The sequence below is a fragment of the Echeneis naucrates genome, chromosome 23, assembly GCF_900963305.1.
Source record: "Echeneis naucrates chromosome 23, fEcheNa1.1, whole genome shotgun sequence".
Lineage (NCBI taxonomy): Eukaryota > Metazoa > Chordata > Actinopteri > Carangiformes > Echeneidae > Echeneis > Echeneis naucrates.
This window is the reverse complement of record NC_042533.1, coordinates 14876789-14893558: the sequence shown is the minus strand read 5'-3', so window position 1 is coordinate 14893558 and position 16770 is coordinate 14876789. Positions and strand designations below refer to the sequence as shown.

Below are 16770 nucleotides of genomic sequence, written 5' to 3'. Positions count from 1 at the left end.
GACAATAATGATTCCCGTTTCACAAATACATGTGTGTGACATCTAAACGCGCGGGCGCAGCCGGAGTTTTGACGGGGCAGGTAGCCTATTTAGTGGTTTTGCAGGGGGACCGGATTGAGCGACCTGTCCCTCCCGGAGGCTCGGTGAGCGCGGTGACCGGTGGCACGTCAAAGAGCTCATTAGCGGAGCAGCATGCAGCAGCAGCAGGCTGTGTGATGAGCTGGCCAGCAGGATTAGATGGTCCCAGCACCGCGGAGCAGAATCATCTCTTTGTCGTCCTGTCATTTGCTGCCTGCCTTTCTCTGCACGCACAGCTCCGGACGGTGATCTAAAAAAAAAAAGGAAGAAAAAAAAAACCGCTCGCTCAAACGCTGTGTGACGCCCGACGGCAAAGGAGCAGCTCTCCTCAGCTTTCCCCCGCCTGCTTTTTTTTTTTTTTTGGCCGGTGCTTCCCCCCTTCTTTTCATTCCTCTCTGGTCGCCGTGCTGGATTGTTCCCTCTTAACAAAGCCCGATCCCAGTCTGCCTGCGCAGAGCTGCTCTCCGGACCAGGCGGCTTCGGGTTGCATGGTGGTGCTTCGGCTGCTTCAGCGGCTCAACAAATGCAGAAAAGGGAGAAAAGTTTCGGTAAGGCGCCTTCTTTGCGCTTTGGGCTCGTATGAACGGCACATTTGTGTGTGTGTGTGTTTGTGTGTTCTGCGGCGACAAGTTCGGCTACAACATCTCTCCGTGTGCACATCTTGATCGGAGGCATAATACGTGTTATTCCGCTGATAAACTGCCGTTAGAGGATGAGGGAGACGGGCTCCGGTGTTGTGTTAGGGAGCGTTCAGCTGATATGTGACCGCGCTCATAACGGCTCCGGTCTCTGTTACGTGCTCGTGGAAGCTGCATGGCAAATTGAGTCTTGGTGTTAAACCCGTTACTGGCCTTTACCGGCGCCGCGCTGCCATGGCAACAGTAATTAAATTGATAAGGTGAAATGTCAGCATCTCGGTGCAGAACAGCTGGGGCTGAAAAAGCAGGCTGCTGTCCTCTCCATCATCATCATCACCATCATCAATATCATCATCATCATCATCATCATAATCATCATCATCACCATCATCATCCTCCTCCATCCGTTCTGGGCTCATATGATGATACATGTGGCTGAGGACGCAGCGGCAGCAGCGGCTGCAGCTCCACAATGAGAGGACGGAGAGGAGGAGGTGCGAGCGACCAAGCAAATAAAATAGAAATCATTAGGGCTCCAAGCAGCTGTGATTTCCCTTTCTTTATGGAAAACTAAGCTTTTGTTCCGCACTGCCCCCCGTCCCCCGGTCCCCCTCCTCGCCTTCGCCCACCCCCCGGGCAATCGGAAGAGTGAAGCAGCTGAATTCCTGCCATGCTTTTTCCTTCTCTATTGAGTTGATTGCATTGTAAAAACAAAACACATACACACACACACACACACACACACACACACACACACACACACACACACACACAGACACACACACACAACAACAACAACAACAACAAAAGGGAGGAATCGAAAGTCTTCCTGCCCCTTTGGTTTGGTAACGAGGCTGCCGGACGGATCGGTGGCTGAGCAGGCGGCGGGCGGAGGAGCGGAGCAGCCGGCCGAGCAGTGGTGCGCGCCTCGCTCTAAATCCAGCCAATTAACAGATCAGCAGCCCCAACTCACTGGAACAAATGAGCCGAGCTGCTTGCTGCACTGCAACCTGTTTGATGTATTCTCACTCCAAATGTATTGCTTTTAAAAGAAAGCGTGAAAGCGCGAGAAGGGAGAGAAACTTATTATGTGCGGGAGAAGAATTTGGATTTAAAGGAACATTTAGTTATTCTTACTTAACGAGTTTCAAAGAATCTGTTTCATTAAAGTCCTTATTTATTTGACAGAATTAAGTTTTAATCAGCAGAAACTTTAGGCCACAGTTTTCATTCATGTCTTTACAACAACATAAAACGGTGTAACACAACAGGACTTTAGCTGAAATAAACAACTTCCAACTGTAGTAGCATCACTGTAAAGAGGGAGGGAGGAAGAAAACATCCAGAAAGTACATGACTCATCAGTAAGGATTGAGTATGAGGATAGCTCACTAGAAATCAATTTGCCAACTGATGGGTTCAAACAAAAATTGTGACTAGAAAGTTTCGGTGATATGTAAAGCTGGAGCTAAAAGAAAATTTAAACTGAAGCTAAAGACATATTGAGTGTGTGTGTGTGTTGTGGAAGGAGGACAAAGGGGAGTGGGGGTGTGCCTGTCCCCAGGGAGTTGTAGGAGAATACTAATTCCAGCCGGCTGTGTAGCCACATTGCCCCCTCCCCTGCCCCTTCCTCCTCCTCCTCCTTCTCCTCCTTCTTCTCGCCCCCAGTGGGCCTACAAAGACTCTCCACAGTTAGCTCAGGCCAAACAATACAGACCGCTGCAAAGCTCCTCGCCTATAGCCACGCCCCTTTAAAGACAGAGAAGGTCAACATGAAAAAAAGAAGTGTCCAGGAGAAAATGTGAAACTGTAGCTTTGCGTCTGTGTGGGCTGCCTGTTGGTCTCGTGGCTCTTAAACACTTAACAGTGCTGATGTTGGTCACAGTCCAGTCGGACCGCTGACCAACTTGCGTTCACTTCATCTTCTTGTTCTTGTTTTTCTTTGTCTGAATAAATGCATGAATTTTTGTTTTTGGTTTTTTTTGTTGTTGTTGTTTTTTTTTTTCACCCAGTACAATAGAATGTAGGTCCAAAAAAGTCTGTCTTCTCTCGCATCTAACAAGTCCTCCTCCTTTCTGAGCGATATTTTTTCACTCGCTAACCCTAACCCATTTTGGCATTGAACGTCTCCAGAACACCGAACTTCAGTGGAGGGGATGTTTTAATTTTGACACACATGGACTGAAATGAACACAGAAATTGTGTTTCACACAGGCCTGACCTGTGTTCTAAACTCTCACACCTGAGTTAATGTTGTAGGAGACCGATTTTTCAGTTCAAAAGAGAGAAAACAACATAAAGTCAACCAACACAAATTGATTCATGATTTTTCTTTTGAGCTGCCTATTGCCAACCTTTTCAAAATTTGAAGCGCCTGCACCATTTTATTTTTTGCTCCAATTATCCAAATCCTGTGATTTTTGAATTTTCATTCTCATTATTATGCATAACTTTTTTTCTCACTATATTTAATTTTGTCATACATTAAAAACAGTGCACACCTAAGTTTTAATATACTTCTAATCTCCGTCCGATCTTATCTAATTTTTTCAGAGCTTTGTATCTCTCACTGTAAGGAACCGTCTGCACCCTGTTTTTTTTTTTTTCAGGACACTTTCAAGATAGAAACATTTCATCGTCAAAGCTTTCTGAGGGTTGTACAGTGATGTGGGACAAACCTTCAGACTTTTGTGTACCAAAGATTGAGACCCACAGTTTAAGATTTGAACTTGTGACTAATGAAAACTTTTATTTTTACTCTCAACACATAGAAAGCCTTCTTGCAGGTAGTGATGCATAATTTATTGGAAAGTAATTTTATATTTAGAAATAGAGGAGAGCTGCAGTGTGTGAAGGCCCAATCTCACTTTTCTCTCATTTCTCTTTAGAAATTATCATTAAGTAAATAAATTTTGCTTAGTTTTAAATGACGGAATTATAACTTTACTTTAGTATTTGTTTTCTTCACCAAAATGTAAGTGAAGCATTTAACTAAAACCTCCTTGCTCTTCTCTCAGGTATACAAATGCTCTCCGTCCAGCCGGACACCAAGCCAAAAGGCTGTGCCGGCTGCAACCGGAAGATCAAGGACCGCTACCTGCTGAAGGCCCTCGACAAGTACTGGCACGAGGACTGCCTCAAGTGCGCCTGCTGTGACTGCAGGCTGGGTGAGGTGGGCTCCACGCTCTACACCAAAGCCAACCTCATTCTGTGCCGGAGAGACTACCTACGGTAAGAGACAGCTGACATTTTCACAGCATCTGTGTGATGTGCGTAGCATCCAGAGGAGTCTTGGTCTGATCGCAGTGTGCGTCAAGGTTAACCCGTTGAAATCCACTTTGAGTTCCAGTTGAGCTTCTTTTTCTTTTTTTATTATTATTTATTCTTTTTTTCTGAGCTGAATAGAGGTTTTTATTTCCACCAGGGCTTTGTTTCAGTTTCAGTGACCTTGTTTTCAGGGCTCAGAATTTCTCGCAACTTTTAGACATGGAATTTCCTCTCCAGTCCCAATTTTAATTAGCTAATTTAATGCATATTTTGTTATTATCTTTTAAATGTATTATTTCGTTATTAGCAAATATCAAAGGTGGCCTCATTTCCATAAATTGCATTTTTTTGCCGTCTCATTTATCTGCAAAGTCTAATTAGCTTCAAATATTTCTGTTGTGGCACATTTTTTGTGGGGGGTGGGGTGGGGGTGGTATTAAGAAACATTTAATGTGGATAGTCACGATTTTAATGGATAAAGAGAAGAATTTTGGTTTAACTTAAAAAAATTCAATTATAAAACATGACAGCTCATTAATGAGCAGTGATCCAACTTATCAGGGGAGAGTGAGAACAGCTCAACACATGGGTAGATCAGCAGCAGTTCTGTGTCATGTTTGTTTTTAAAGTTTAACTTTTAATTTGAATTCCTATAGTTTCTGCCTTCATCGCATCCGTCCTTACCTCGGTAATGACACAAACTAACTCCAGCATAAGTGTTTAATAAGTTAAGTTCAAGTTTTGTTTTACCAGGACTGAGTAGAATCTGCTTGGGTCATGTACTTGTGCTTGCTTTTTTTTTTTTTTGAGTAGGGTGAATCCATCACAGTTTTATCATCAGACTGTTAGCAAAAATAGTCATGTAATCAGGTTTATCCAAACAATTGACACATCCGATTGCAATTCTTTGCAATCCACTGAACTAAATGGCCCATATGTTTTCTAATGCTGTAAACTACTTGGACGAGAATGAAGGAAACCCAAGTCTTGTTTTTGTATCAATGAGAAATGTTCGCTCCTACAGTGAAAAACCAGGATAAACTCAGCTTATATGGTTAAAACCTTCAGGGGTCTCTGATGTCAGTGATGTTTGTTTATATAAATATATATATATGTATATATGCTTTTCTTTTCTTTTCTTATGAGGCCAAATAAGTTTCTGGCTTCATTTAAAACAAATAAAAAAATGAATTTGTAGTTTATGGAGACTTTCTGAATTGCCTTCATCTTCTTGGTTATACCCACTGACAGTAATATTTCACAACCAGAAGCAGGATGTGTTTTCCCGAACTGATCAGAATGAAATATATAGATCAATTTGATTAAGAATTTTAGTGTTGAAGGTTTGATGTCATGGCAATTTTACATGAATGAATTTTCCATTCATGTCAATTAATGTCTGGGAGCAGGTAGCCTAGAATACTGTAGCTGACACTGTAGCCAATATAATGTATTTATATTGTATATATATATATATATATTTGGGTTTTTTTTTGCGTGTGTGTGCTCTGTCTCAGTGTTGTGATGACAGAATCGCTGTCAGGTGCTGCAGACAAACAGCTGCTGTGACAGAAATGAAACATTATGGGCCTCAGAATCTCTACCCTACACAAGTCGAGTGTTTATTATTTTCACGCTAAAGCTTGATTACATCCACCTGGGCTTTTCGTAAACATAATCAAATAGAAAAACATAGCCTTAAAAAATAAATGAGTGTGATGAGTGTATCGTCGGCAGCAACTTAGCCACCTATTCCACATGCCAGCACATTCTTGAGCAACCACAAGTTGCCTTGAAAACTAAAAAGAGGATTTTTAAAAAAATATCATTTGGTGGGAGGCAGAAAAGAGCTCAACAGGCCATGTGATCCCTTGTTTGACGTGATAATATTAATACCTGTTTGCGAATTGTAAGTGACTGGGTGCCGCCTAGAAAACACACCACTAAGGTTTGAGCTTAAATGTAGCAGAGGGGATAAGTTAACTGCGGTTAAGTGATTAGAAGCCTTACTATTGTGAAACATCCTGATATGCAGTTATCTGAACGATTTGGGTCTAATCCTCCATAAAGCCAAAGTATCAATGTATCAACATCCCAAACACTCTCGGTCTCTCTTTGGTCACAAAACAAATATTAACTTCTTCCTAGTGACAGAGTTCACGCTGAAACAGCTGTTTCATGTGGTGACATGGTTCTTAATTTCTATGAGGACTCAGTTTTTACTTGATCTTATATAAACATTGCTTTTTGTGAAACACCCAGTAGACTATCGAATGTACTTTACTTTGCCGCTCAAAATACTGAATGTTGTCCCTGCTTTTCCAGTAGGCAGCCAGCTGTTTTAAGAAATGAGTGTGTTACCAAACTTCACTTCTTACTGCACTATATGACTGTGTGTTAGTCGTATTGAATGTATCTCCACCCCGGCGTCCACAGGCCTGTCCTTCTGTGGTCTCTGCGCCCTCAGAGCAAAAACTGATGCTGTCACAGGTGAATCAGCTGATGTGGACACTCTTCACACAGAACCGGTGCTTACAGTTGCAGGGCCCAGGTGGGGTGAAGGGGGGGGCACAGACCAATTCCAACATGTTTTTCTTTCATCTTCAAAAGTTCAAGGTGATTGAATTGAATTTGTGACTGCTTTCGCATGCGTGGCCTGCGATGTGAATGCGCCCTGACATCTCCTCTCTGTTGGCTAATGAATGGCAAAATGTAGCAAACCGCAGCAATTCACATCTGATCTGTGGAGCGACAAAAAAGCCTTGCTCCATCACTCAGGCAATCGATTACTGCAGCATCACACAGCAATGCAGGGTGTGTGTGTGTTTATTAAACACACACACACATACACTCCCTTTACTAAAAAGGCAACCTGGAAAATATTATTTGTAGTCATGTTTATCTCAGTCTTTCAGCCCGTTAGTGACAAGAGAAGAAAAAAAAAGATGGCTTTACATTTGGTCCATTTTTACATTCCATTGGCTTAAAAGCGAATTATTTGGAGCTTCATTATACACCCCCGCATCCTTCTCCAAGTCAATCCTTCTCTGCTTAGCAGGGTGGCATGTTATTAGGCCTAGCATAATCAGGGCTAACAGAATTCTTTAGGGGTCTACAACCACACGCAAAGTGATCCCACCAGCAGAAAAATAATAATCCTCAGAAAAAAAAATACAAGGAAAAAAACTTAAAGCTTCAGCAGTCCCTCTGTGATCAAATGTGATGTACAGAATGAGAAAGTGTGTGCGTGTGTGTGTGTGTGTAACCAAGCCATCCCCTCATAAACCTGCAGCCACAAACATAATTACAGGTATTATCTACTATAGCTTGATTTGTGCTTTGCTCTCTCTCTCTCTGAATGTGGAGAAATTTCAGCGAGAACATTTTATCAACAAATGATCCCTTTGAAACCAAAGCTTCCATTGATGATACTGGTAATGGCGCGACGCCACTGTTTATGCTGATGTGTGATTTTCACAGCACAGGGCGATAAATGTTTTGAAAGCCCCGAGGAGGGAGGAGAGCAGACAGACTGACACATTTAAGTTAAAAAATAAAAACCACGAAGGAAATGAAGACTGCGGCACAGTGGCCTGCTGAGTGCCACACACACAGAGACACACACACACACACACACACACACACACACACACACACACATAGCAGCACTGACTCCAAGGCCGGGTTCAAAAAAAAAAAAAAAAGCTGTTGGGCATCAGTTAATGAAAAACTGTAAATTCCAGACATCCATTTTAAAGACAGCACTAGGAGAACACTTATTTATTTATCTATCTATTCATTCATTTTTTTTTAATCCAACTTCAATTTTCCTCTACAGTGGTTTTACTAAGATTGTATATGCAAGCAAACTCACAGAGCTGTCAACATGGCTGGATTTATTAACGAAAAGCTGGCTATCAGTGAGAGATAACCAACATGTAGAGCATGGTGCAGTGTAATAACTTATATTTTGCTCCTTCTTCAGAATCAACTTTGTAGTCTGCTGCCACCTTCTATAACCATGTATGTAAATGCAAATGAAAAATGTATCTTTTTTTCCCATCTCGCATGGCGCTTATGAAGCATTGTCAGTTTGTGTGTCGGCATCAGGCGTGAATGTGACATGAAGTCAAACTTTATCTCCGAAGACTGGCCAAGGCTGTCTGAAACTCATCGTTTCCTTTCAGAAATCTCATTTAGATATGTTCTTCCTTATGAACATGTGTCACACCTTTAATGTGAAAGGCCATGATTACTTACCAGATTTTAAAATATACTTTTCTGTGTCCAACCAATTCTTTCTTTCTTCACTCTTTTTTCTTTTACCTCATGGCAATGTTCATCTCTGTCAGAGCTTAATTTCCTCAATCTATTAATTAATTATTCATTTTATTAAATATGCCGGTTCATAAAGCTTTACTGTGAGCTGAAAGCGACCTTAATGTGCTCTTCTCATTTTCTATTTTCCACCTTTATATAACTGGTCAGCATTTGGCATAGTGTGTGATGTGTTAAAATGAACGTTAGTATTGTGCCATATTGTAACAAGGTAACTTAGCCCTACACAAATAAAACAACACAAAATGATAATGTACTAGTGTTAGAGCTTATGAACACAATACTAAGATTTGAAAACCCGCCAAAGGCCTGTGGAAGACTAGTATGTCATGCAACAGCTATATGCACAGATTATGTCTAATAACATATTACTGCTGTGGCATTTACAGGCTAAATGTTTATTCAGCCTGAAGCTGACCTGAGCAACTAATGAGGCAAATGTGTGATTGTAAGTGGCTAACAAACATAACAACTGTGTAAGCCTGCTTGGGAGCCTTTGTGTGTGTGTGAACCCACTTCCCTTCATGATTTGGTGTCAAAAAGACTCAAAAAAATGCACTTTTTTGCTTTTGCTCACTTTGAAACACTTTGAATTTGTGTCAATGCATCTTTGCCTCACTTTGTGCTGCCCACAGCAAATTCACATCAGCCTCTCTTTGCACCATCTCTGAAATTAGTTTCCAATTCAATCTTGAAATTCCTTTTAAGTAATACAGCTAAAATCTTTTTTCTTGTTGTCTGGCACTCTATTCCTATTGACTTTATAAACAGCTTTACGTCTTCACAGAAGAAATACATTTGAACAAGTATAAAAATGTCCAAGGAAATGTCGCCTCTGCCTCACGGCACTCACCATGTTCCACAACAAGACAAAATAGCACCAGCTGTGAGGACGGTGAAAAATTCAGCTGTGACGTGTTAGACACTAGTTTGAAACAGCAACCTTCTGCAGCATAAGTAAATGCAGTGTAAATGTGCTGGTGCCAACTGGACTCTGGTTGCGTTAGCCTTACTGATAATGATGCCAGAGCAGCGGGTTCCCTCACTCATCGGTGACTGGATGTAAAAATAGAAGTCTTGCCCCACAAAAGGGCAGACCAAAATGAAGTGGTAATTGGATGCTTATTCACTATGAATATCGCTTTTGTTTCAACCCAAACAAAACTGGACTCATTCCACTCTGGACTTCCCAGCTACTCATTTTTAAAGCGCTGATTGATGACAACCGTCACACAAAAGACTGAAAGCAAGTGAATTCAACTACAAAATAACAAAATCCCTCTCACTTGATGATGGTCGTGCTCCTGGGAGACTTTAGGGAGTCTGGGTGTAGTTTGTCATAGGACTCTCCTCCCTGATTCTCTGCAGGCTGAAAGATTCAGGGCAGCTTCTTCTTCTTTAATGACTACCACAGATGTTCAGCACTTCTACCAACCAACACCGAAGGGCACAAAGACATCCTGGACCGTGCTCTTCAGTAACTCCACAGCTTAGTTACTGACTGACTGAGCTGCAGTACTTTAGCTGGAGACTAGAACCAGGCTAGTGCTTTTACATTTTTTAGTCAATACCTCACTTTATCGCTGACCTAAAATGACCTAAGTTGAGATTCCCCTTGAAGGCTCGAAGGCTTCCTATCACAGATTGATAGATATTTGTTGGTTTGTTGCCTCAAGGAAATTCAATCAATCATTTTTTAAGCGTTTGTTGTATTACCCTTACCATACCTTAACTATATTCTCCTTGCAATGGCCAGCAGCATCATTCCTTACGTTTAACTTAGCCTTAGTATGTGCCGCTCATTTATTAGCACACATTCAGGTCACAGACATAACAATCTTTTTTTTTTCTGAAAGATGATTAGTCACCAATATTTGAATTAGTACATTTCATGAAAAAAAAAAATAAATAAATAAATAAAAAATTATTTCGGAACCTCGAAGAGAACTCCTTGAGGGGGAAAAAATATCCCATTGGCCATCATCCACTTCTGGAGTTGTGCCTCTGTTCTAAGTCAAAACAAAGATGGCAGCCAGCCAGATACCTGGATACGAAATATCTCAACTTTGGAAACAGATTAAAAAACTTCAAAAATAAATAAAATAAATGCTGATAAATGGCCACGCGGGAAACAAAAATCTTTGTCTTTGGAGATCTTTGAAATTTCAGTCCAATCAAGTTCTTCCAGAAAGATGCAGTGTATGTGTGTGTGTAGCTGAGACTTGGGTGCATGGTCAGCATAGGCTCATCCACCTGTCACTCAAAGTAGCCACTGCAGTGTTGGCTTCATCTTTTGTTCCTCTGTGGTTACCACTTGGGTTGAATAGAGCTACTTACCCAAATGACCCATGGGAGTAGTTTTTAGTTGGACTGCTTTCACAAGTGTAGACGTCTAAAATTAAGATGTTAGTTGAAACATGGTGAAAACCAGTTGCCTAAGAAACCAAGAATGAACCAGCTCCAGCAGAATTGTCATGAAAATTACTTTGTAAATCAAGGACAATTTTAATTTAGCTGTATGAAGGAACTGTTTAGCTCAATGTGTCCTCCTCACTCGTCTGTTTAACAGATCAACTTCAGCGAGCGTACAGCATCAAAGATAATGTTCCTTTCTTTTTCTCTCTCTCGACTGCACCTGGCTGTGTTTCTTTTTACAGTTTCTTTTTTCTTTTTTTTTTTTAGAGGAGGAAGAGGAGGACGTTGTTTTTGAAAGATGCAGTTATCTAAAAGGTTACAGTGCCAACTATGCCAGTGAATGCCATCATCATTACTTACTCTGTCCTTGCACCCGACCACATTTTCCTTTCTTTCTTTTGTATGAGGGCAGCAGAAATGTGCTTTTCTAATGGCTGTAATTGAAATATAAAAGTCTGAACAGGCTTTAGCTCATCCACTTATTTGAGTTCTCAGATTAAGCACATTCCCATTTGTTATAATCATCATCTTTGATTCTATCAAATGGCACATGTGCATTGTGAACATCTTCATATTTAACTCAAAGATTTGTCTGTGAACAAAATGTTTTCAGAGGCCTTTAAAAGAAACAGCCTCTATTTGATTTTTTTTTTTTTTTGTAACCCCTTGAATACTTGAGGGGGGAGAATTCGCCTGGATGGCATCAATTCATTCAGATTGAATCCTATCTCTGCTGCTTGTTATTACAATAGAGCACTCAGCTTGCACAAAAGGCCCCTCCTTCTCAAGCTTTTAATGGGACCTCTAGGTGGAGAATGCAGCACTGAGTTTTTTAGCCTTACCACTTTTCCTTCTTATTCCATCGTCTTTCTAGACACACACACTAACACACCTCTCTGCCTCCCTCTTCAGTCTGAGCCATATTGGCCTTCTATAATGCTGCTAATCAGACTCTCCATCACTTTAGAATTGATAGATGATTACCTGATTCTAATTACATACAAGGGGGAGAAGTTTGTTTGATGTCTTTTGTGTGTTTCGCTCGCTGGCTTCCTATAGTTTTCACCCTGCAGTGCACACATCGTTCTCCTCTACCCGTCTCACCCCCTCTCTCCCCTATCCCCCCGGAGACTCCTCTGTATGAGGCTAGATATACACACAGTGGCACGGCGGCCTCAGCGCTACAAGGTGAACTATTCCCTAGCACATGTTATTATTAATAACTGCCAGCGAGAAGGGTCACCTAAGACTACTCCTTGAAAAGAACCCCAGGCAAGGCAAGTAGGCCGCAACTGGCGGTGTTGTAAAACAATGCCCCCCTTTTCTCCTTTGAGGAGACACGCTCCTTAAAGCAAGAATAATGCATGGGGAGGAAAATGGAGAACTGCATAGCCACATTCTTTAGACCTGAAAAATTAAGATGTCACCACCTGGTGCTTTTAAGCATACCTTTACCACTGAGCTGGGAAGGTATTAGAATATGAGTAGGTTGGGGCTATCATTTTCAACACTCCCACTCCGTGTTGCAGTGTCTCTCCCCCTCTCTCTTTCTCCACCTATTCGTTGTCGTTAAGCTTGTGATGGCAGCATTAAATCCGAATGGATGGTGAGTACGGACGCACTGGGAGGGGCCAGCTCAAAATGGGAGACATTCTAAATGTCAGTCTAATGATGTGACATCTGTAGATGGGAGGTCTCACAGGGCACAGCACTGCAGTTTCAGTGTAATTCACTTGTTGGCTCAGAAAACATTGTCTTTTTTTTCTGGTGTTTGGTGTAGGGCAGCTACAGCACAAGCTGTTAGCTTGTTTTGACATAGCCAAATAAATAATGAAGTAAACTCCCCAGCCATTCAGATAATTAGCACAACATAATTCTCATGTGATTTTACATAATTAAGACAAAGTGACCAAAGTTTTATTTTTACAGAAAAAGTGTAATAAAACATGAAGTGAAGTGACCAGTGAAGTTTCTGTCTTCACTGGTCATGGAGGGTCTTCAACTTTGCTCTTGTCAGAGTAGCTGTCTGCCTCAGCCAGTGAAGGATAGTCAGCCGTTTTACCCTGAAAAGCTCTTTGGCTGCTTCGGGTGTGTGATAAGATCTTCGGGTGCTGAGTGATGACTTGTCGTTCTAGTCAGTTTTGATGCGTTTGTCTGAATCTGAGCTTGTGTATTCCTCTGCATTCACCTCCATCCACCATCCTCAGAACACAACAAAAACTGTGTCTGACATATGAGTTTGATATTTGGGGTCATGAGCTGTTTTCTTTTTTTTCCTCTTTTTACCATTTCACTGGTTTGATTGGTGTTTTCAGCAGGTTGTTTCTAGTTGTTTTGGTGGGTTCGAGGTTCACAGAATGCCCTGTGTTATGAGTCGATCTAATCTGTACTGAGGAACAGAACATTTTCATCCTCCCGTGCTGCTATCACACCTTTAGTTTTCTATTTTCATGCCTCGATGCAAAGACCTAAAATGACTGCACAACTTTCTCCTGTTTGTTTCGGGGGATTTGAAGGGAACCGGGATGTGTTCTGCTACACTGATTCCTCCCACACGGTCAGTGATAGAAGAGTCTGGTGGTTCAGGCTGTTACATGAGAGGGATGATCTCAAAGATTGTCTGGTGAGAAAAGCGCCTAGATTTTTTCTTCTGTTAACTCTTAGATCCCCAAGAAAGGTTTCTGATCCTCTCTAAGACAGGTATTTGGGCTTCCTTTTTTTTTTTTTTTTTTTTTTTTTGGTAACCACATACTGCAAGTAACGAATGAAAAGATATGATCAACTTAAAGGTTTAGTGTTTTGAAGATCAGAACACTGAAAGATGAACAACCACGGAGGTGTCAGTCATGTACCGTATGTGGCATAAAAGCTCATATAATGACCATATTATGACCAATGACAAGACCCAGATAAAGAAGATGGATAAATGTGATGATGAAAAAGAATAAGAAAGTTGAAATCAGCTTGACCATTTGAGAATATATAGTCATTTTAATTTGAAGGATTTGAAAAGTTTTGACACTAAACTGTCATATTGAACAATGTTATTGTAGATAAAGTTTTCTCAGCTTTCATCCAAGACACTAAGTAGTTGTGGTAGTTTTGGGTGTATTTGCAACATATTCAATACCTCTGCTATGGTGTTTATCTGTTGTCAGGGCTTGGACTATTTGGCTGCACAGTGATGATGCTTCACTTGAGGTCTAAAAAGAGCAACTCTGTTGATTGTTACTGAATAATAGTAAAAAATAGCAAAGTTTTGAAATAGCAATCGTTACTATTATACCATGTAGAAAAAATAGACCATAAAGCGGGGTGTACATGAGGGTGTGGCTGCTGTGAGATTAACAGACTACTCCACCCCTCCTGCAACCTTCTACTCCAAATTTGGTTTCAAAAAACCAAGATGGTTGACAGCCAACTGGACACTTTAGAATAGCACAGTTACAATTGTTTATTGTTTTACATGTAAGGTCATTTAAATTATATTCTGTCTGTCACTCCTCTTGGTTTCTCTTTCTCATTGATATGGTGTTGTTTTTAACAATAGATTTTTCATGGTTTTTGTATGTAGTGTGATCCATTTTTATTTTTTTTTTTTTTTAGAAGAAGGCGATCAGACACACTGGGAACAAACCAGCAGCTTATAAAATCTCACAACCAGAGGTCAAAATGAAAGTGAGTCCACCTGAAAATGTTTCATTTCACAGGAAACCTGTGAGCACCTCCTGCTATTAAGGACAGTCGGTCAAGGGTGGAGCAGGAGAGAGCTCTGTAAACATTCAGACTGAATTCATGTGGTGAAGATCACAGAATTTCAACTTGTAGAAAAAAGCGAGCCATCATCTGAAACATACATCACCTATAAATGCAGATTTATTTAAATAGTTCTAGAGCTGAGGCAGAGAGCAGGGTGAAAAGAGCCTGTGTTTAAGCTAAACCAGCATTAGCAATGAGGGAGCTGTGTCAACTCATGTGACCACAAATTAACATGACAAGAGCCTTTCATGTCAGTAAGTCTGTGCCAGAACCAGATTTAGTCCGGAAACTAGATCATCAGAATAGAATAAATTGAATCCACATTATCGCATTATATGACTTTCAAACACATTTACGACAAAGTCATATAATTTAAAAGTTGAAAAGATGAAACAGAAATACAGAAGGAATTGTATCTTATTGAGATATTACACAAATTGTCTGGGGGCTCAGTTTCTGCTAACCTGACACACACAGAAGAATATCTATTAAGAGACTCTGTCTTCATTCAGGGCAGCATGGTGGCTTAGTGGTTAGCACTGTTGCCCCACAATAAGAAGGTCACGGGTTCGGTTCCTGGGCTTGGGGGCTTTCTGTGCAGTGTTTGCATGTGTAAGTTAATTGGTGACTCTAAATTGTCTGTAATGGAAGAAATTCTGAAAAGAAAGACAAGGGAGAAGCTTTGGAAATAGCTAATATGGTATTGCTGTGTTAATGATGTTCTCATCATTAAAAGAACAACATTGAACAATTTTATTGGTTAAACATACCACATTTAAAAGATTATTATAGTTATCTGCTGCACTCTTATTAAAGCTATATAGTTTTAAACTTGTTCACGCTTTATTATTATTCGTTTGTTTGCAACAACAAACATTGATAAACTGCTCACAATTTATTTCATGTTAAATCAGGAAAAACTTATTAATTAGCTAATTAGCCACTGCTTTTCCAAATGCTTTGTGGCTCAGTTGAGTTGTGTATGTGTAATAAGAGCCAACCCGAACCTCACTGAATTTGCTCAGCGATCCTGTGAGTCTGCCGCCTTTTATACAGCCCTGGGGTCCAGTTGCTATACATCCTCAGCTCAGTGGCTCATCAGTGGACTTATCTAATGCACATCCCAAACATACCAACCAGGCTGATGAAAAATTCATTGTGTCAGGTACTTTGTACAATTGAACACATCCATCATCTCTTGATACTCAGTAATATTGTAAATCATGCGACCATCCCAGCCGTGAACCCTCTTCTGACCAGGCAGACCTCTTTGTAATGAATATTGACTTGGTTTGCGTTAAATTCATTCAAGCAAATCAAGTCTTTTTAAATGTATGAAGCCTGTAGTATCCTACTCTGGTCACAGGCACCAAAGTGTCAGCGTTAAATTTCTTTCAAGGTTTTCATTTAATTTTCAAACAGTGTAGACCTTACGTTGGAAACTCCATTACTTGCTGACTGGACTCTGGCTAAATTTAACTTCCTTCCACAGTGATAGCTCTTGTGGATTTCTTTCCTCATCCCAACTATTTGATATCCTCTCTCCATCCAGATTAACCTTTATGGCCCGAATAAATGGTCTATATTGACATCAAAGGGATGGGAGGATGGCGCTGTGCCTTATGGGAAAGGGAACACGGGCACACAGAAAGCGCCTGAGCCCAGCTCCCCTTCTGACCTAACAGTAATCATGGCTGTCCACTTCCAAATTATGCTCTTCTTTGTCTTTTTAATTAAACTCCAGTGCAGTTTGGAGGCTATTTGACCTTTGCTGCCCCCTCTTCATAGGGAGTGCCGCAGGTCATTTCCATGCATATATTAATGGCCCTTTTCCTCCTAGGCAATGATCCTTAAGGCTTTACAGATTAAGGAGAGGGCATGTCTGGAGTATTACGCAGTTTTTATCTGTTATGTGGGAAGTTCTTTGATAGAGGAAATGCAAAATGTTCAAGGCATTAGTGAAAATGGTTGAGGGAAAGTGTATTTTAAATGACACTGTTTGGTCTGTAGCCACGATTAACCTCCTGCAATAGCTTTAAAACTGAGGGGGGGGGGGGGATGCAATTCTATCTCTGTGCACTGTATCTGTGTGTTTAAGTGTCATTCTCGGTGCTGAGCAGAGCATTTAAAGTTTTTTTTTTTTTTTTTGCATGCTGGGGAAGCAAATTTTAAGATTTCATATTATTGAGTATATATTTGTGTGTGTTTTGGAGGATGTTCATGATCAAATGTGATAAATGTATACACAGTTTGTGAGGACACTAGGTGTCATCAG

The 16770-nt window shown here is 40.8% G+C and overlaps 1 protein-coding gene across 1 annotated transcript in view; it reads left to right on the top strand.

The window, feature by feature from the left end:
* Positions 1–563: 563 nt before the first annotated feature.
* Positions 564–16770, top strand: part of lmo3 (LIM domain only 3) — a 41542-nt gene continuing 25335 nt past the window's right edge. The window contains exons 1-2 of the mRNA XM_029495289.1: positions 564–626; positions 3734–3947. Of these exons, the coding sequence (XP_029351149.1) occupies positions 602–626; positions 3734–3947 (239 nt within the window). The 5' untranslated portion in view covers positions 564–601. The remainder of the gene's footprint in view (positions 627–3733; positions 3948–16770) is intronic.